The sequence below is a fragment of the Canis lupus genome, chromosome 14, assembly GCF_011100685.1.
Source record: "Canis lupus familiaris isolate Mischka breed German Shepherd chromosome 14, alternate assembly UU_Cfam_GSD_1.0, whole genome shotgun sequence".
Classification (NCBI taxonomy): domain Eukaryota; kingdom Metazoa; phylum Chordata; class Mammalia; order Carnivora; family Canidae; genus Canis; species Canis lupus.
The window spans coordinates 48,692,893-48,714,907 of NC_049235.1; the positions used below are offsets into that span (position 1 = coordinate 48,692,893).

Here is a 22,015-nt window from a genome sequence, read left to right on the forward strand (position 1 = left end):
AAAAATAAAAAAAAGTGTAGATCATAATCATAAAATAGTATTGAGACCATAAATACAAAGTGGAGTTGCCATGGTACCCTAATTTTGAAAATGTCAAGGGATCCCTGGGTGGCGCAGTGGTTTAGCGCCTGCCTTTGGCCCAGGGCGTGATCCTGGAGACCCGGGATCGAATCCCACGTCGGGCTCCCGGTGCATGGAGCCTGCTTCTCCCTCTGCCTGTGTCTCTGCCTCTCTCTCTCTCTCTCTCACTGTGTGCCTATCATAAATAAAAAATAAAAAAATTAAAAAAAAAGCCATCTAGATGTCTACATTATTTGCCTTATGAAACCCTAAGTGTACCCTAATTTTGAAAATGTCAAAAGCCATCTAGATGTCTACATTAGTTGCCTTATGAAACCTTAAGTGTACATTAAGTCTCAGCCTTGTTTCCCCCTTAAATCATTTGCTCTGCAATGACATAAGCAACTTTCCTGAGATAACCTGTAATCAAATCCAACCAAAGCTATACTGAAAGACTGTCCAGATCCAAGGTAAAGGATGTCTTTAAAGGTCAGGGCAAAATAAAATAAATAAAATAAATAATAATAATAATAAAAAGGTCAGGCCATGTAAAAAAAATCTTCTGGATATTTTTTCATTCAGTAAATATTTATTGAGTATTTATTACATGCCAGACAAGACACTAGACACGCAGTACATTTTACACTAATAATAAAATTATAATTGGTATAATTGGCTGGGATGCAAGAGTGAGTCCTTCTATACGGAAATAATGATCTCATTATTAAGCTGTTAATATAATGCACTTGTTGGTTTCTGCAAAAATCGAAGGGGAAAGTGAGTCAGAAAATTAAGTTTTGTGTTGCCTGTAATAAGACAATCTGCACATATTCATGAGCCCCTGCCAGGCAGGGCTGGGACAGCCTCCGCTGTGTCCACCGCGCAGAGCCCAGCCCACTGGGCCCTCCCGCCTCTCGCAGCCCCAGACACAAGCCCTGTATTGACACGGTCCAAGGGGATGTTGAACGAGCATAAAACCCCCATCCATCGCCACTGCATGCGGTACAGAAATCACACTACACTGCAACTATTATTGCACAGATTTTTCAACACAGAGAGAGCAAAGGGGGTGGGGGGGTGGGGGAAGAGCTATCCTAAAGAAGTCTGGGAAAATTCCCAAGCAGAAAAAAAGCCTGAAAATAACCTGCCCGAAAGACAAAAAAAAAAAAAAAAAAAAAAAAAAAAAAAAAACAAAAAACCAAAAACTGGCCGCGGGCATGACTGACCTGATCGATTTCCATGAGTTTGGGGTAGGCCCCCGGCCATTCGATGGCCACCTTGACGATGTCGGCGGGGGGCGGCATCCTGAACCCGGGGAGTCCGAGGCTGGCAGGACCCGGATCCGACGGCCGCACGTGTCTACACCTAGCGAGGAACGACAGACAAAAGGAAGACAAGTTGCTCGGTGCCGATGCAGGGCGAATTCTGCTTCATCACTTCCTGTTTTCACTGGTGGTTTAGGTCTGAGGAGCGGCTCCGGGTGCAGGAGGCACACGGGCACCGCCGCCCCGCCCCGGCCCCGCCGTCCACGCGGCCCGACCCCGGCCCAGGCCCAGGCCCAGGCCCCAGCGCGGGTGCGACCCCGGGGCACAGCTCGGCTCGGCTCCGGCTCCGGCTCTGGCTCCGGCTCCCGCTCCTCCCGCGGGCTCCTCGCGCTCAACAGTCTCCGGAAGAGCCGATTGCCCAGGAAGTCAGGGCAGGAAGCCGCGTTTCTTTCAAGTGTTTTCTGTGTCACCAATGGAGCCCCGCACTGATGCAACCAGGATGCAACCAGGATGTCGTGAGCGAGGAGATGGGCCCGGGGTTTGCACACCTGCACACGCGCGCTCGGTGCCGCGTGCCCGAGGCCGGTATTCTGTGTCACCAACAGAGCTCCGCACTATAGCAACCAGGGTATCATGAGCAAAGGAGACCTGCCCCAGAGTTTGCACACCTGCACACGCGCGCTCGGTGCCGCATGCCCGAGGCCGGTATTCTGTGTCACCAATGGAGCTCCGCACTGATGCAACCAAGATGCAACCAGGATGTCGTGAGCAGGAGACCTGCCCCGCGGTTTGCACACCTGCACACGCACGCTCAGTGCCACGTGCCCGAGGCCGGTTTTCTGTGTCACCCATGGAGCCCCGCACTGATGCAACCAGGATGCAACCAGGATGTCATGAGCAAGGAGACCTACCCCGAGGTTTGCACACCTGCACACCCGCGCTGGGTGCCGTGTGCCCGAGGCCGGCTTTCTGTGTCACCAATGGAGCTCCGCACTGATGCAACCAGGATGTCGTGAGCAAGGAGACCTACCCCGGGGTTTGCACACCTGCACACGCGCACTCAGTGCCACGTGCCCGAGGCCGGTATTCTGTGTCACAAATAGAGCCCCGCGCTGATGCAACCAGGATGCAACCAGGATGTCGTGAGCAAGGAGACCTGCCCCGGGGTTTGCACACCTGCACAGGCACACTCGGTGCCGCGTGCCCGAGGCCAGTATTCTGTGTCACAAATAGAACCCCCCGCACTGATGCAACCAGGATGTAACCAGGTGTCGTGAGCAAGGAGACCTGCCCCACAGTTCGCACACCTGCACGTGCGCGCTGGGTGCCGCGTGCCTGAGGCCGGTATTCTGTGTCACCAGTGGAGCTCCGCACTGATGCAACCAGGATGTCGTGAGCAAGGAGATCTGCCCCGAGGTTTGCACACATGCACACGTGCGCTCAGTGCCGCATACCCGCGGACGGTATTGTGTGTCACAAACAGAGCTCCGCACTGATGCAACCAGGATACAACCAGGTGTCGTGAGCAAGGAGACTTGCCCCGCGGTTTGCACACCTGCACACACACACTCAGTGCCACGTGCCCGAGGCCGGTATTCTGTGTAACCAATAGAGCTCCACACTGATGCAACCAGGATACAACCAGGTGTCATGAGCAAGGAGACCTGCCCCAGGGTTTGCACACCTGCACACGCGCACTCAGTGCCACGTGCCCGAGGCCGGTATTCTGTGTCACAAATAGAGCCCCGCGCTGATGCAACCAGGATGCAACCAGGATGTCGTGAGCAAGGAGACCTGCCCCGGGGTTTGCACACCTGCACAGGCACACTCGGTGCCGCGTGCCCGAGGCCAGTATTCTGTGTCACAAATAGAACCCCCCGCACTGATGCAACCAGGATGTAACCAGGTGTCGTGAGCAAGGAGACCTGCCCCACAGTTCGCACACCTGCACGTGCGCGCTGGGTGCCGCGTGCCTGAGGCCGGTATTCTGTGTCACCAGTGGAGCTCCGCACTGATGCAACCAGGATGTCGTGAGCAAGGAGATCTGCCCCGAGGTTTGCACACATGCACACGTGCGCTCAGTGCCGCATACCCGCGGACGGTATTGTGTGTCACAAACAGAGCTCCGCACTGATGCAACCAGGATGCAACCAGGTGTCGTGAGCGAAGAGACCTGCCCCATGGTTTGCACACCTGCACACGCGCGCTCGGTGCCGTGTGCCCGAGGCCGGTATTCTGTGTCACCAATAGAGCTCCACACTGATGCAACCAGGATGCAACCAGGATGCAACCAGGATGTCGTGAGCATGGAAGGAGACCTGCCCTGAGGTTAACACACCTGCACATGTGCGCTCAGTGCCGCATGCCCGAGGCTGGTTTGTGCACTGCGCCGTTGGGGCACAGCCAAACCCCGAGGCAGAGAGGGCGGCCTTCCCACCTGGACCTTGAATTCTCCCTGGAATGAACAGTGTGGCTTTCTCGAAGGAAGATGATCCCCAGCAGCCTCTCCCAGATTAGCCCAGTTCTCTAGGATGGTTGTTTTAACTTAGTATTTTCCGATGGGTGAGATATTCATATGATGCGAAACATAAATGTTTGTGTGTGTGTGTGTGTGTGTGTGTGAGAGAGAGAGAGAGAGAGAGAGAGAAAATATAGTGTAGCATCTCCCTCCTCTTATGGTTGCACATCCCCCCCCCATAGCCATGTTTACCCCTATGTCTCCAGCTACCCAGTTCTTGCGTGCCCCTCCAGAAAGTCTTCGCGTGTACATAAGGCAGACGCAAAAATATATTACATCCCCCCCCTTCTTTATAAAAAAGAGGCAGCATTCCATACCATTTTTTTTCACGTTGCCTATCTTCTAAATCTTTGGATATCAGTGCAAATAAAGCAGCCCGGCTCCTTTTACAGCTGCATAGTAATTCTCTAGATGGAAGTCTCCTATAGGAAGAGTTAGTTCTCTATCATCTGGGTGCTCAAGTGATTTCTTACTCTTAGCTATTACAAATGAGGCTGTGGTGCGTGGCCTTACGCATGCATCATTTTACGCATGTGCAAGTACCTCCTTACAATAGCTCCACAGAAGTGAAATTGGTAGGTCAGAAACATATGTACTTTCATTTTATTTTATATTTTTTAAAGACTTATTTATTTGAGGGGAGGGCAGAGGGAGAGAGAGAATCTTAAGCAGACCCTCCGCTGAGTGCAGAGCCCAACTGCCGGCTCCATGTCACCACCCATGAGATCATGACCTGAGCTGAAACCAAGAATCTACTGCTTAACTGAGTCACCCAGGCATCCCAAGCATATGCAGTTTTACATTTTGATAGCCATTTCCAGATATCCCTCCATAGGCATTGCACCAATCTGTACTCTCCCCTCACAATCCCCAGCAATGGATGAGGCTGCCTATTTACACACAGCCTCACCAATAGACTGAACATTTGCACACCTGACTCACTGAAAAAAATATACCACATGTACTTTTAATGTGTATTTCTCTTACTGTGAGTGAGGTTGAACATAAAGAGGCAAGTGAACTTTTCAGTGAACTGTCCAAATCTTTGGTCCCTTTTCTATTGGGTTCTTGGTCCTTTCTTCTTAGAAATGGATCTGTGTATGAAGACTCTGATCAAACATGTGCATTTGGCTCTTTATCAGACCAGAGTAGGCCTTGTCAGTTATCACCCCCATCTCAGTGGCAGCTGAACATCACTGAGATGATGGAGACAACAGACGATGATGGAGACAACGGACAATGGCGGCCACCTGGCCAACACCGACAGTTACGGACATAACTAACTTCACCAAGCTGACAAGTGTAAGAAATGAACCAAAACAAAACTGCTGCTCCTTTGGCCAAGAATGATGAGAGAAGCCTGCTATGAAGCCAATCGGTGCTAACCAGCGAGAGCAAATCTACAAAGCAGTGGTTCTTTTCAACAATTACTGAGCCCTACCTATTCTGTGCCAGGCCTGTTCTCGGTGCTGAGGAAACAGCAGCAAATCCAGATGTTAGATGGCTCAAGGAGCAAAATGAGAAACAGAGAAGGAGCATCTGAAGCATGTGATCGTATCTGCATTTGAGAGGCAAAAGTGTAATGGTAAATAGAGAAATCAGGGAAAGCTCAGCTCCGCTGAGAAGGCAGCATTTGAGTAAAGGCTGGTGAGAGAAAAAAAAAAAAGGGCTGGTGAGAGGTGAGGATGTGAGCCAGGAGGAGATCTGGAGAAATCATGTTGAAGGCCAAGGAAACAGATAGTGCCAAGGCTCTGAGGTAGGAACAGGCCTAGCACATTCCTGAAACAGGCAAGTGGCTGAAACCAAGAAAGGGCAAAAGTAGTTCTAGTAGCAGCTGGGTCATAACTTGAGAGGTTCATTCACCACACACTTGAGTCCCTAGACCCTCTTGGTTTATGAGTCCTAAAGAAGAAAGTTCATGTCTGTGCTCATCTATTCAGAGTGTAAACTGGTACAACTTTCCAGAGGTCCTTTTGGCAAACTACCAAAAATCTTACAGTTTCTCCAAGTTATTTTACTTTTCCAGAATATTTCCTCAAGAAGTAATTATTCACTTAACCTTAAATGACAATGCTATTTTGGTTATGATTCCCCAAACTTGAAAACAATCGAATATTCTCCAACAGGGATTTGTTAAATAATTATGAAGTCTCATATATGCAAATACAAGTAGACAATCTGTACTGAGGCTTTCTTCTTCATAGTCTGCACCGTCTTTTACTCACTTGAGAATTCTATGAACCATGTATTACGTCTATACCACATTATCTCAATTCAGGATCCAGATGAGTTATACACCTTAGAATAAAAACTAAGAAAACAGGTTTTAACATGGAAATAGACTGTGTAAATATCAGGTAACACTATTCAAAACAAAGAACACACCATCTTGAGGGTCAGGAGAATTCAAAATGAAAATTAAAATGCGTTTTGAGCACCCTCTTCCCACCTCTACACAAAATCGGCTAGAATTACACTAAAAGGGGTCATCTAACCCCCCAGGAATCAAAAACCCAGGGTGTTTTACTTCCCCTTTAACTGGTATTTATTTCTCAAAGACCGTTGAGACAAAACCTGTTGGACAGGTGAGAGTACAATGATGTGGCTTTCCCTGAGTCTCCGTGGAGAATAAGAAAGCTGCAGTGTACAAAGGAGCCTTTGAGAAAGCCAAGAGTCTGGGGGAAACCCCTGGGAATTCACTTGACAAGTCCAATTAGATCTCATCAGCATTGCCCACACTAACAAACAGCACAGACGGGGCTCCCTCGGGGTAGAGTCAGGTGCACAACTGCAGAATGAATAATCCAGTCCACATCGTTAGCCTCAGAAGTCCACATTTTATCCTCTTGAATTTATATTGGCATGAGGAACAGTTAATTCTCGCTCATCAGAGCCACCAGCAGTAAAACTGAGCCTAATGTTGTCGGAATTGCCCAGTAAATATAAGGCTCATAAATTTGTGTAAACAGCCTGATAGAATAATTCTTATGCAAACTAAAATTTAAGACCCTCTGAAGGGAAGTCTCTGCAGCTGGCTAGATACTCCTCCAATCATTCTGTCTCTGAAGGTAACTCTTGAGTCCCTGGAGGCAGCTGGGAAATGGATGGAGAATTCTACAATGTCCCTGCTTGCCTGCTGATTGGTTTCCTTGATTCCAGTTTTAACTGGAAGATTCTACAACCTTAATATGCATGTCAAATGGCTTGTTGATTGTTGAGTGATTTTAATGAGATAAGAGGAGTCACTTTTTATTTGGGACTTAGATACTAAGTCCGCCTGTCAGTTAGATGTGGCTCCATAACCCTTGAGCAAGTTGAAATTTTATCATTCTGCTGAATGTCTCCTTCTTAGCTGTGGGCCACACACGTTTCCAAGACAACGGAGGGAAACCACTCTTAATTCCATCTAGAGGGACGCCTGGGTGGCTCGGCAGTTAGGCGGTTAATGCATCTGCCTTCGGCTCAGGGCGTGATCCTGGGGTCCCGGGATCAAGTCCCACACATCGGGCTCCCTGCATGGAGCCTGCTTCTCCCTCTGCCCGTGTCTCTGCCTCTCTCTGTGTCTCTCATGAATAAATAAATAAATAAATAAATAAATAAATAAATAAATAAATAAATAAATAAATAAAATCTTTTTAAAAAATCCGTCTAGAAATCTGTCTCTACACATTGTTCTTCGCCCAAAGTTCTACTTATCTCTGAATTTGAAGCCATCTCACTGTTACATTTCTACATCTTTTTCCAGTCAATTTGATTAGGTTTGGATGCATAAAGTTCCCAAATAACCTGATTTTTTCCCTTTAATTTCCCATATAGTTTTTGCTTTCAAAATATAATAGCTATAAATAGCTTTAAACCCTTTTATCATATTTCTAGTCTTTGTTACACCAGCAAACCCCATTAAAAGAGGGGGAAAAAAAAAACAAGCCTAAGAGGACATTCCTATAGGAACTGTGTAATGGAAAAACTAACACACTTGCCTGGGTGAACTGTGTGCCCCACGGTTGCACTGAAAGGGCCTGACAGATGGGCCAGTAGAAGCCAAAAGGCAGATCAATGGGGAATAAATACCTAACAGCTGGATAAATGATCTGCCTCAACTCCTCTGTCCCTTCCTTCCTCCGCAGGAAAACTGTCCTCTGCCCCACTGGCCATCATTATCTATTGGTGGCAAATGATTATTATGATTATGGGAATACTGGGGATAGAGAGTTTCAATAACTTCCTCAAAATATTTACATACTCCCGAGGTGATGGAGGCCCCTTCTAACATGATTGTCAGCTACTGTGGTCCCCTGAAAATTCATATGTTGAAGACCTAACCCCCAGTACCTAAGAATATGAGTATATATCGAGATAGGGCCTTTAAAGAGGAAATCAAGTTAAAATGAGGTCATTAGCATGGGTCCTCATCCTATCTGACTGTCCTTATAAGAGGAAATTTGGACACAAACAGGTACACAGGGACAAGCATCCGAGGACACAGTAAGAAGAGGACCATCTACAAGTCAAGGAGACAGGCTTCAGAAGGAACCAACGATGCCAACATGTTGATCTCAGATTTCCAGCCCCGAGAACTGTGAGACAATGTTTCTGTTGTTGAACCCATCCAGGCCATGGTGCTTTGTTATGGCAGCCCTAGCAAACCAATATAACACTGAAGACAGAAAGCATAAAGAAGAAGCTGATGATTTCTCACAAAATGCTTAAAATTCCAAAAAGCACCATAAAAATTTAAAAATAAATGATAAAACCATCAAGAAAATATCTGCAACAGCTGTGACTTAATCTAGTCTAAATATCCTTAATAATGATCTCCTATAAATATATTAAAATAAAACACTTGCAGAACCTAAAAAAAGGAAATAAGGTAAACCACACAAGAGGAATTGTATGATCAATAAATACCCCAAAGATCACTCTTAACAGTAATAAGAGAAATGCAAATCAGAACAGCAAATCAGAGGCACCTGGGTGGCTCAGGGTTGAGGGTGTGCCTTTGGCTCTGGGCGAGATCCCAGGCATGGGGCTCCCCACAGGGAGCCTGCTTCTCTCCCTGCCTGTCTCTGCCTCTCTCTGTGTGTCTCTCATGAATAAATAAGATCTTAAAAAAAAACAACAACAACAAATCATACCTTTGTTGTCTATCATACTGGCAAGAAATAAACGTTTATTGACTGGTGAGCGTGTGGGCAAAATGACACTCTCATACATTGATGCAATCAAGAAAAAAAAGCAAAAACCCTTTAAAAATAAATAAAATTAATCTATTTTTAATCCACAAAATGTAGGGTAATAAATTTGTCTATGAGAAGAAGATCTGTTCTCATGAAACCACTAAAGCAGCGTTTCTTAACCACAGTGCTACTGACGTTTTGGATCAGAGAATTCTTGCTCATCCTTGGCGCTGCAGGACTTTTAGCAGCATCCTTGGCCTCTACCCAGTATTAGATGCCAGTTATACAATCAAATGATTGCTTAGAAGTTGGAGACAATCAAAATGTCTCCAGACCTTGCCAGATGTCCCTTAAGAGACAAAATCATCCCTAGTTGAAAAGCAGGTCACTAAGGTTACTGATTCTAATCTTGCTTTTCAAAAAATGTATTACATAAACCAACTTTACAAAGTGGACAGTAATAGTCATAAATACATTATTTTAACTGCAATAAAAGAGGGAGATGAGATGTAGGACAAGATTCACTTGAAGAAATAAAAAAACATTTTTTTTTAAGTTGCTAAAAATAGGGCACCTGGGTGGCTCAGTGGTTGAGCATCTGCCTTGGCTCAGGTCATGATCCCAAGGTCCTGGGACCAAGTCCCACATCACGCTGCCCACAGGGAGCCTGCATCTCCTTCTGCCTATGTCTCTGCCTGTCTCTTATGAGTAAATAAATAATATCTTTTTTTTTTAAGTTGCTTAAATCAACAGGAAAGAGAATTTACGTAAAAACATGACAACCCTGATACCACTTGAGGACAATTTTGTATCCTTTCACTCTAGCACGTCTTCCCTCACACAGAGCTCCAGAGAACTCTTGTAGCTTTGGTTTTGGTCCATCTCATGAGCTTTCCCACCGCTCCTCTCCAGGTATCAGGTCCTGCCCCACAACCAACAGTGGGCATGTGTGGGGCCGATGACAATACCCATCTCCCTGGCAACAGTGATTGACTAGCCCAAGGGACAGACACATGATCCAGGCAACTCAATTTCTGCGGATTGCTCTATGAGGCCTGGAAGGGAAGAGTTCTCTCTTTCTGGGGGGAGTTGTTTGGCAGCCGTCTTCCCTCCACGGGGTGACAAACCGTCTGCGATAGGAAGGAAGGGGGCAAGGAGAGACAAAAACAAGCAGCCAAGAGAGAGAGGAAAAGAGGACAAGAGTCCTCCCCATGCTGAGTTCCGGGCTCCTAACACTTTTTCTTCCATTCTCTGAGCTCTCCTAATACTCTTCTTAGATATATGAGCCCATAAATTCCCTGTTATGCTAAGTAAATTTGAGCTAGGTTTCCATCACTTATAATAGAAAAGCTTCAAACTAATACATCAACCCTATCATATCTGTTTATTGCCCCAAGTTATAATCTTGCCAGTCCCTTAGAGAGACAACTGGCACACAAAACACTGAAGTCACACAATCTAACCGTGGAGCTACACAGGAATGACATTTTATTAACCAGTTCTAGGGCTCAGATACCTGCAATGTCCACATTTCTGATGGAGCCTTCAGTGCCTAGGAGCTACTTTTCCTCTCCTGGCTTGCAACCAGGAGTCATGCAGGCATTTGAGGAATTAGTCCTGGCCTGGCATTTCCCACAATACTATTTCCTTCAGATAAGTAATGCGATACAACCAAAAAAAAAAAAAAAAAAAAAAAGAAGCAGCAGGAGAAGAAAAGGAAAGAAAAAGTTAAATCTCTTGTAAAACACTGAATGAAATAATAGCTAATTATGGAACCAACTAGTTCACGTACCATATACTTTTCATAGCGACCTTATGAAATAGGTACTGTTACTAAACCATTTTACAGACTAGGAAACTAAGATGCACAGACACTGAGTAACTTGTCCAATATCTCATATCCCAATGTGGAGGCCCGCCAGGACTCAATCCACATCTGTCGGATTCCATCGCTCATGTTTTTAATCACTATACCACATTTTTTAAAAGGTTCCTTTACCATAGGACGCTTTGGACTTTTAATGTAATATATGTGTCCTGTGAAATTTTCCTATGCAATACATAATATTTCCGAAATGTGTCTTTCTAGAAAATTCTTTTTTTGTTCTTCCATGGAGCATCTTGTGGCACCGGTTTTACATGGGACACACTTTGGGAAATGATGCTTTGAGACCACTCACCTCCTTTGTTTCTCAGGAAACAAAGAAGTGCTGAATAGTCTTGGCCAGATACACAGTGGAAAGTAGCAGAGAAAACGTTTTCCTTTCATTCCATGTTGAATTATCATCACCTGCATCTGTGGGATTATCTCCAGGAAAGGAGCCCAATTCTTTTGAGTAACTCTTTCCAATTCACATTGGACAGTAAAAAAAAAATTCAATCAGCTATAACTTCTACCGTGCAAACAGGCAGAAAACAAAGAGCAGAAGAAACAGTATTTGTTATTTGTGAAAGCTTGGATTCCAACATCTCCCTTCCTGCTTTAAAACTCTAGATGGTGACTCAGGGCCTATCTCACATGAACTTCCCAGTCTGGCTCCTGCCTGCCTCTGAGCACCACCAGTGCCCCCTGCCCACCAACTGCACCCCTGTGCCCACCCCCAAATACACTCGCCACAACTCTAAGTCATGGAGAATACGTTTTTTCTTTAAGATCTCTGACAGTCCTTTTGCAGTGGCTGTGGGTAAAGCTGCATGGAGAAGGCAAGGCCCAGACTGGCCAGGTCAGGATTCGTCTCCAGTTTGCCATGCTCTACTGAGTGGAGGAAAGGCACCGAGACAAGTAGTGGCTTTCTTTCCTCCTCAAACTGCTGGCCATTTCCTGGGCATGGCAAATTCTTGTGCCTCCTGCCTTTGTTCATAATGTTCCCTCTCCCTGCAATGTCTTTCCCTTCCACCCTCGGGTTGGCTTCAAAGAGTCCCACCTAGGCTTCAAAGCCAATCTCATGTGCCAGATCCTCTGATTTCCCTGACCCCATAGCCGCCCAAGCTGAAAAGCAACTGCCTCGTGTGCCTTCTTAGGTGCCTGCAATGCATCTCCCAGAGCACCTTTTCATACTTGATGCTATTAGTTTGAGGCCCCCCACAAGGGTGGGCATCATATATCTTATTCATCTCGGCACCTCCAGTCCTGACCAGATGGTGTGGCGAATAGCAGCTCAGTAAATAGTTTTCAGACAAGTCAATGAATAAATGAATGAATCACTCTTTCCTTAAAAGCAAAGTCAGGGATTTAAAAAAAAAAATGTGAAGGATTACTCAAATCAATGATGCATTTTTGAAATCCAGAATTCCTTTCTCAGAAAACCTCCAGGCACTTCTTCAAGCAGCAGCTATTCATTTGTCCCATTGGACGGGAATAGAAATAGAGGCGCCCAGAGGTGAGAGCAGGGCCTACTCTAGATTGGTTTTCCTCCTGGAGAAATTCTGTCAAAAGCAAGAGGAGACAGGAGCTGAGCTGCTGGTTCTTTGCCCTTCACTAGGAGCTCTCTTGCACTTCGGGAATCAGCATCTCAACTGGAAAGTTCATTATTTTACAAACAAATGCACACACTTCCTCCTTTATTCTGGTTTTGGGGTATTTGCTTTTTGAATTCCTTCTCAGCTGTTGTAATGCCAGTGACTGTTCCCCTCCTGCCCCACCCCCCTGCTTCCCCCAGCTCCCCTGCTCCGGGCAGGCAGGCAAGCCTTGTCACCCGTGATGTGGCTGACATTCCCCAGTGGGGGAGGCAAATCTGAGGCCCGGCTCTCTATCTCAGAACCCAGACTCGAGGCCACAGGAAATGCTGGAGCATTTCCACCATCCTGTGAGCCAAACACTCAAAGTTTCCAAACCTGCTGATCAAAAAACAATATGTGAAACTTCTTTCTCCCTCTCTCTCCAGCAACAGCCGAGCTCTAAAGGCCACCCTAGGAAATTCGATTGCATCAGATGAGCAGCCAGGGCCTTCTGCGGAAGGCAGAGTGCTGGGCTGTGCCTTCACAGGCTGCCACCTGACAACTCAGCACTGAATTAGTCATTCTGAACGCACACAGAATGCAGCGGCGCACACGGGACGGTCCTAGCCTCTGCCTTTTTCTCCCCGCTCAGGTCCACCCGGTTTCATTCTCCAGATGAGCACGAGCTGGTGAGGGAGTGAGGTCAGAGGGCTGCTTGGGTGTTAAGCCAGGTCCTGCCGTGTCCACAGCTCTGTGACTTTGGACAGTTACGTAACATGTCCAGCCCTCAATGTCCTCCTCTGCAGCCCTGGAGTAAGCCTGGAACCTGTCTCATAGGATGTTGTGAAGACTAAATATATAAGGCAATGAAAACAGAGCCTGCTAGGGTAGTATTCATAAAATACCAATTTAGCAGGCATGGGGTACCCGGGTACAGCCCCCTGTAGCCCCCCTAGTGAAACACACAGAGGTCCCACCGCATGGTGGTTCTTTTTCCCTTTAACATCATAAACAGAAGGGGACACAGCGTTCTGACGCTAGAGGGGAATGATAACTCAGCTCCAAGTCCAGGGATGTTTTATAAATAGGGACACTTTTTCTTTTTTCTGGGTTTTAAAAGATGAGCCCAGGTTTCTAGGCAAGTGACTGACTAGGTTGGGAGGAACTGGAAGGGGAAAGGTCATGTTAAGAGTCTGGAAGGATCCACCTGCCTTTCAAAGGCAGAAATGCCTGAGCAGATAACCCAAGCAGATGGAGCATTACAGACCTATTTTCTCTCCTGACCCATGTCTTGCAGGAAAGGTCTCTAAGTATAGGGAGGGGACTCAACTTCTCAATCCTTTGTCTCCAAGAAGAAATAGGTGTAGTCTTCACTTATGAGATAGCTAAGAGTCCCTTGAGAAGAATGGAAGAGGTGCTCTCTACCCAGAGAGGGACCTGCCCCACTATTACTGCACAGCTCCCCAGCTGTATGTCCCTCCAGCCCTGCGGAGTGACTTCCAACCTCTCCGTCTGAGGGGTTGATCCATCCAGCTGCTCCCCCCCTTAACTGAGCTGTCCTTCCAAGGAAAACACTGTGCTGTGTTTTCCAAGTGAGTAGCCCTAAAGTGCTAATGTTCCACCCACTCAGGAACTTGACAGAGGGGAGGCACTAGGGGCCTGATGAGCTTGGCTTGCCAGACCTGGGCCCGGCTGCTCCCCAGAAGCTGAGGTTTCAGTAGGGACTAACGATTACCCAGCACTTCTACTGGAGTACCATATCCTGGCTCTAAACAGAACTTTGAAATGTTTCTCAGGAAAGTTTCTGTTAGAAAACACGAATTTCCTCCATTTTCAGGGCTTTAGACAGCTTATCCCTTTGGTAATTAGGCACAAGCCCACACCCTCAGCAAGACAAAAACCAAAACCTGATTTTTCTCTCTTATCTCCTTTGCTTTAGGAGGCTCTGTCAAGACTCCCAGGATTATATGATAGAAATCTCCTCTTCCGGTTTTTATCTGGGTTCCCTCACAAGTTGGCTGCAATTTGCCTTAAGATAAAATACTGTCAGGGCACATGCTATCAGCATGCACAGGTGGCTACACTTTGAAGAGTTTTTCACACAAACACCCAGATACTAGTGGATCCAGCGGCCCAGCGTTTGTTGTCGACAAACAAAAGGATTGCTCCTCCATAGGCATGTATGTGAACCCAGATATTCCTTACCACATTCATTTAAAAATATAAATAAAACTGGTTACAAACCGGGGGAAAGGTGGCCTGCAGTTCTGTTTTAAAAACAGGTATTGCTGATTATATCCAGGAGTTGCCAGTCTGCTTACTGCCAACCAGTGGATCACGTTCTAGATGGATTTTTTTCGTTGCATGCTCATTTCTTCCTCACTCTCCCCTGGGCAGAGCTTCCCTACACTCCGTTTGCATGCCCTGGGAAGGGGTGAGATTAAAAGCTGACAAGAGGAAAACAGATAGAAGGACTTCTAACTCAGTGCTAACAATTTGCTGAGTACCTTTAAAATTTTACTTTGGTAAATGAACAGGATGCTGATGATTTAAAAGCCATTTTTAGGAGCACCTAGACGGCTCAGTCAGTTAAGCGGCTGCCTTCAGCTCAGGTCATGATCCCAGGGTCCTGGCATGAAGCCCCACAAACCGCTCCCTGCTCAGCAGGTAGCCTGCTTCTGTTGCTCCCTTGCCTGTGCTCTCTCATTCTCTCTCTCTGTTAAATAAATAATAAATAAATAAATAAACAAACAAACAATTAAGTCCCTTCAAACAGTCCTTTTTATCTGCACTCAGTTCCAGCAAACGTGGGACTCAACTAATATCTGTTTTGATAAAGACTAGGCAAAAACCAAACCAATAATAATAAAAACAACCACATACCAAAAAACCCCCCAAACAAACCAAAAAACCCAGCTAGATTAGTGAGTGAGACTGTGAGAAAAAAAATTAGAAAAGGCTATCATGCATCTTATCATTTTCTTATAATAATATACTCTGCCCTTGCCTAGAAAAGAGGTCAGATATTATAAATCTTTGTGGAATACTTGAGTTCTGCTGACAGTTCTGGTAACGGGGTCAGATTCTAGGACCTAATTATCTGAGGCATGAATTTAATGAATGAGGTCAAAGAAAACCTGATTCTACTTGACACCTGAGAATCTTAACTTTTTTCATCTCCTCAAATCAAAGCTCACTGCTCCAAACTTTTTAAAGAGGCAAGATGCCATAAGAAAGAAGACAGGTTTTAGAATTAGATCTGGATTTGAATGTGAAAATGGGTAATGCTTTAGGCCAGGGCACAGGATTACAAGGTTTGCATTTTGCCTTAGGCTATGGGAAAAAACACACTCCAATGGAGCAACGATACACAGGACTGGAGGAGCTTGGTAAGAAAGAAATTGATGACAATGTCTTGGGCTGATATGGTGCCTTGGAGATGGAGAAAAATGAAGGTTTACAAGGTATTTAAAAAATAAAAATGAACAGGAATTGATGATAGACTGGATGCCGAGACAAGGGCAAAGCTGGGGTGAAGGGTGACCAGGATTCTGGTTTACTTAACAGAATAGATGGTGATGCCATTTACTCAACTAGGACTACTCCAAATAGAAGATGCACTCCCTGCCAATCTGTTGACCACTGTCAAGTCAATGGATGCATATGTTCATCCAGAGGAACCCGTGGTAAACTCCAAGCCATCAGTACAAGAGACACCCCTCTTACCCACCTCTTCCTTATGGGCCTATTTCCTTTACTGCAGATTACACCTAAAATTCATGGCCATTTCCTTCTTATTAAGTTGAGAGGCAGCAGAGTACAGCAGTTACAGCCACAGATTAGACACAGATTGTATGTATTCTAATCCTACTTTTACTGCCTCTTAGCCCTGTGGCCTTGGGAGAACTGCTCTCTGTCCTCAGTTTACTCAACCGTAAAATGGAGGGGAAACCACAGTACCTACCTCACAGTCTTCTTGAGATGAGTAATAAGATGATGATGGCAACAAAAAATCCAGGATTTTACAACAAATATGATTCATGAGGAAGAAGAAGGCTTTAAGCACTTCTCCACCACAGATCCCCATTGTACCTTCCCACTTTGTACTAACCCAATATTGATAGTGACGTAGTGAACTTGCTTCTGACTTTGACTCCATGGAAGGAATCGTATGGCCTGAGCTTTTCAGGCTCCACACAGACTCACTTCTTGACACTGGGACAGACCTGCAACTTGACACTACCCCTAAGAGCTCTACAGGAAAAATACCTCATGGCTCAAGCATAACTACCTGGTAGTTATATAAAAAAAACCCATGGCTCAAGCATAACTACCTGGTACCTGGTACAACCAGGATCTCTTGACCGCCTCTATCTTTTTGCTTTTCCACTTAATGAATGGATAAACTTTTGCGTGAGTTGGATATACTCTCCTAAATCCCTGGAGAAAGAACAGAGGGACTCTTTTATAAGCTGATAACATGATTTTCTTCCCACTAACAAGGAATAATCTTAATTGACATCTAGCTCTGTCAGAGTATATAGCCTCAGAACAAGTACTCAAAACTGAAATAATGATTTTTGGTATCAGGCTCCAGTTTTTAATGAGCTTATTATGGCAAAAACCTAAATAGCAAATCAATTCACTCAGGTATAAATTCACTGGGAAGTTACACAGCTTAAAGTAGTTTACAAAACTTGACTGAGAAAAAAGAAAAAAGAAAAAAAAACTGAGGTAGACAGACATTTCAATAGACATTTTATCATTAACTTAAAGATTGTCCAGGCAAAAATTAATTCAGCCATGTGCTAAGGCACAAATTTATTGGGGGACCAAGAGGTACAAAATACTTTTTTAAGAAAAATCTGGGATCTGCAGGAGGGTACTCTTTGACAGACTCATGAAGAGGTAGGGTGGCTGCCCACTCAAAAGTGGGATTAAATTCGGCTCATCAAACTTCCAAAGGATTTCAACCCAATCCCCATATCAACTGACCAGGAAAGGTACATGTTGTGGTAAGTAACTTCCAAGAAGAGTAAAGAGTGATTGCACTCTGCTACCTTCCCCAGTAAGTGCAATATTGAACTCACTGCCCCTCTAACACAGTTGGTGACTGCTTTGTTTTCAACAGGAAAATTTTATAAAGTCTCAAGGTTTAATAACAGGAAATCTATTTAATAATTTATGGTAAAACCATAAGATGGAATAAGTAGTCATTAAAAAATCACATCTAGGGATGCCGGGGTGGCTCAGCGGTTGAACGTCTGCCTTTGGTTCAGGGCCTGATCCCAGATTCCAGGGATCAAGTCCCACATTGAGCTCCCTGCATATGGAGCCTGCTTCTCCTCCCTCTGCCTGTGTCTCTGCCTCTCCTTCTGTGTCTTTAATGAAAAAATAAAATCTTTTAAAAAAAATTTTTAAAAATCACATCTAAAAAATCTATGATGCTAAACATTTCCAAAATACTTTCACTGATTCAATTATATCCATTAATATTTCCATATTAATAAATATGTATTCCAGTAAACCCTACAATGCCAAGAACTCACAACTCGAATTCTCATACATTGTCGGTAGTAGTAGCTCTCCGGGGTACCTGGGTGGCTCACTTGGTTAAGTGTCTGCCTTCAGCCCAGGTCATGACCCCAGGGTCCTGGGATGGTCCTCGTAGGGCTCCCTGTTCATCAGGGAGTCTGTTTCTTCTTCTCCCTCTACCTCTGTTAAGTCTCTTGTGCTCCTCCTCTCTCTCTCAAATATTTTTTTTAAAAAAATCATTAAATAGTAGGTGTCCTTTAAGAAACAGTTTGGAAAAAAAAAAAAGAAACAGTTTGGGCAGTTTCTTATAATATTAAATGTACATTTTCTATACGACCCAGAAATTCCACTCTAAGGAATTTACCTAAGAGAAGTCAAGGCATATGTTCACACAATGACTTGTAAGTGAATGTTCATAGCAACTTTCTTCATAAAAGCCAAAAACCAAAAACAACTTAAGTGCCCATCAACTGATGAATGGGTAAACAAATTATAGAGTATCATCCATACAATGGAAGACCACTCAGCAATAAAGAAAGAATGAATTACTACACACAATAATAGAAATGACTCTGAAGAGCATTGTGCTAAATCAAGGGTCAGCACACTTCAGCCTACAGGCCAGATCTGGCCCTCTGCCTGTTTTTGTAAACAAAGTCTCATTGGAACAGAGCTACCTACGTTCAGTTCATAGATTTTCCAAGACTGCTTTCATGCCATACCCAACAGAGTTTGAATACTTCCCACAATGACCCAACAGCCTACAAGAATACTTACTCCCTGAATCTTTACAGAAAAACTTTGCCAATCCTTATGCCAAATAAAAGAAACCAGACACAAAAGAACATATACTGTATGATTCCACTTATATGAAATTCTAGAAAAGGCAAAACTCTATTGATAGAAAACACATCAGTGGTTACCAGGGTTTGGGGACAGAGGGCTTCGACTTTCACAGGGCACACAAGGGAACTTTTTAGACAGATGAAAATGGTTTGTATCTTCATTGTGGTGATGGTTGCATGACTGTATACATTGCTTAATGTACACTCACTCAATAAAAAGTGATTGGCTTCGTTCTATCTCCACAAAGCTGACCAGAAAGGAATATAGGTGTACAAACTATACGTTGTATCACATATACATGTGACATAATATAACTTATCAATTCCTACCTCCTGCTAGGTGTTACCGGGTATTACCCTCTTTCAGTGCTGGGAAGGTGACATTGCATTTTATATTCAGACCAAGTTTCTGCCCAGACCCACAGCATAGCTTAGCTTAACTAATAAAGGGCTCGTTTCTTCATCCTAGTCTTTCTCTAGACACTGTCTCTGCAATTTCATATGATCCCATAGATACATTTAAATCTATATACAAACCCCAAGTTTCCTCCCTTCCCTCTTCCTTCCTTCTTGCCTCCTTTCCTCTGTTCCTTCATTCTTTCCTTCCTTCCTTCCTCAGTCAATTGCCTACAGATATGTAGTTATCTCGAAAGCATCTCAAACAGCATATCTGAAATGAAACTCTCTTCTCCAGAATCTGTTCCTCCTTTGGATTTCTCTGTATCAGAAAATGGGATTGTGGTAGACCTTTACACCAACCTTTCTGTTTCTCCTCTTCTTCTGAGCACCCTAGAGGATTAGACTTCCAGCTCCTTGAAATAAAAGGGTACACCCATATACACAACCTCTTGTGGCCAGTGACAGGTGACTAGAAGAGACAGAAGCACCAAAGAGTCCCTGCACGACCCTTCATGTCCTCTTTTTCCCGTCACAGCAAATTTGGTAGAACCAAATTTGTTAAAATGGGCAGTCTGATCACGGGAGTTTAGAGAACAGTTGCCCTAGAGGGTCACTTGGATGTGTAGCCCACTTGGCATGACTGAAAACTTTGTGCTAGTGGCCCAAAGTTTTGAGGCTGTTGTTACCACTGCAGGCCCTAGTCTCCTCTGACTAATATAAGGACTTCAGGTACTCATGTGAAAATCTAGGTATCCTTCTTGACGCTCCTTCTCCCTTACCTTCCACTTCCCATTCACCACCAATCCAACTAAACCCTTTCAAATCTATCCCATTTTTCCTATTTTCATGGCCAAATCAACATCTCTCAACTGGACTCTTATAACAGGCCTCTAGTCTCTTTTCCACACAGCCACCAAAGTGGAAACCACAAAAATTTTCTAATAGCTCTTCTGTTTAAGTGGCTTCAATGGCTCCCTGCTATACTCAGGCTTAAATACAAAGTCTTAACAGGTCCACAAAGGCCTAAATAATCCAACCAGTGCCCACCTGTCCAGACCTCAGTCATATCCACTCTCACTCTCCGTCGTCCTCTCTCTGTCTCCACTGTCCCCTCCCTCCCTCCATCCCAATCCCATTTCAGTTCCTCTGGCCCTCTTTTGGTTGCTCTAGCATGCTAAATTCCTACCAGGAACTTGGTCTCCCCTCTTCTCCATTTTCCTTTCCATCTACTTGAAGTCACTCTAAAACACATTTACTATTCCTTTCACTTCTCACCCTTCATTTCTTACTAGAAGGGGAAAAAATAACTCCTGAAAAATCTCAAGAAGTGATGATTAAGTTCTCAGAATTCATAATACCATAAGATCTAAACACTGACAGAAGTAGAAAGAGAAAAGAAGTTATCTCTCTCCAGTCCTTGGTAATTGGGGAAAGGAATTAAACAGAATGTAGGAAACCAAAGAGGCCAGGGAAGGGTTCTCTGAAAAATTATACCCTGGAAGGACTTTAATGACTTCATGACCATCAATGCCCATTGACACTTGTGCTTTTGTATTTAATCCCAATCTCTCAAGAATCCCTCACTTAATTCAGCTCTAAGACCCTGCCCTAGGCCATAAGTCTCTCAGATACAAAAGAGTCTCCTCCCCACAGAAAGGGAGAAGATGCTCCGGTACATCCCTATCTCCAGGCCACTATGGTGTCAAAGGATGATATCCTCCTGGCAAGCTAAACTGGAACTCTCAATACATTTTTGCCTTAGGATCAAATTCTTCAAATAGTCATTATCTGTGTCTTTATCAATATAAAATGAGAATTTAGAGATACTCAGGGGACCTTCATATGGCTGTGTGTCTAACACTGATTCTGCCAAATATATTATTGAATTCATGACGAAAAGTGTTTCAAGTTTCAGACAAAAATCTGGAATGTTTAAACGTATGCTTAAATTGGGAATTTCCTGAAGAGTTTTACTCACACTTGACACTTGTGCTTTTACCTAAATGTTATTAATTCAATTGGAGAAAAAGACCTTCTTTTCATGTTTGCTTGTTTTAAAAATCTTTAATGAACAGGAAAAATAACCACATGAGTTCTATAAGGCATGCTTTAGTGCTTTAATTCTGATCTTTATTTCTGCTATGTATTGTTTTCCATAATTCTTAATTTTTATAATTAAGATAAGAAAAACTCAAGTCAAACCAAATTTGTTTTTGCTGTCATTTCATCATCTTGAAATGTGTAAGTTTTGTTTGAGAAAGGGGAGCAAAGTAGAGCGCTTTGGTAGACATATCCTGTCTTTTAGATACAAGACAGCTCAGGATATTACCTTTCCTAACACTACTGATTAAAAAAATTTTTTTTCAAAAAGTGACTCCTTCTGAAGAGGGGCCAGAAGCACCTTCTTACAAAAGCTCAAAAAGTTTGTACAAACTCTTATATGTCTAGTACTGGAACTTATTAAAGATTATCTCTGGATGGGATCCAAAACATCTTTATAGTTGATGGTTGTGAATGACTGTCATAACTTGTAAGGTGAGAAATGTGGGTATGTTTTTAGCTTTTATCACATAAAAAGCTCTTTGCCAGCATAGGTTTACATCTGAGTCTGCATGGGATGGGAAAGGAATAGTAGTTTCCCTGTCTCCTCCCGTGGGTTAGAAAACACATCCACTTTCACAGAAATAACTTCTAACATCAGGCCACATTGCCATTTCATGTTTTAGATTCTATGATGTGGTCCTAAAGTCTTAGGATAATCAAAGGCAGTGAAACTTC

The 22,015-nt window shown here is 44.2% G+C and overlaps 1 protein-coding gene across 3 annotated transcripts in view; it reads right to left on the reverse strand.

Moving 5' to 3' along the window:
* The window catches only part of ELMO1 (engulfment and cell motility 1), a 525,693-nt gene that overhangs the window by 425,696 nt on the left and 77,982 nt on the right, over nucleotides 1-22,015 (reverse strand). For all 3 annotated transcript variants that reach the window (XM_038557346.1, XM_038557348.1, XM_038557347.1), the window contains one exon: nucleotides 1,287-1,425. In XM_038557346.1, the coding sequence (XP_038413274.1) occupies nucleotides 1,287-1,425 (139 nt within the window). Of the gene's footprint in view, nucleotides 1-1,286; nucleotides 1,426-22,015 lie in introns of those variants that run through there.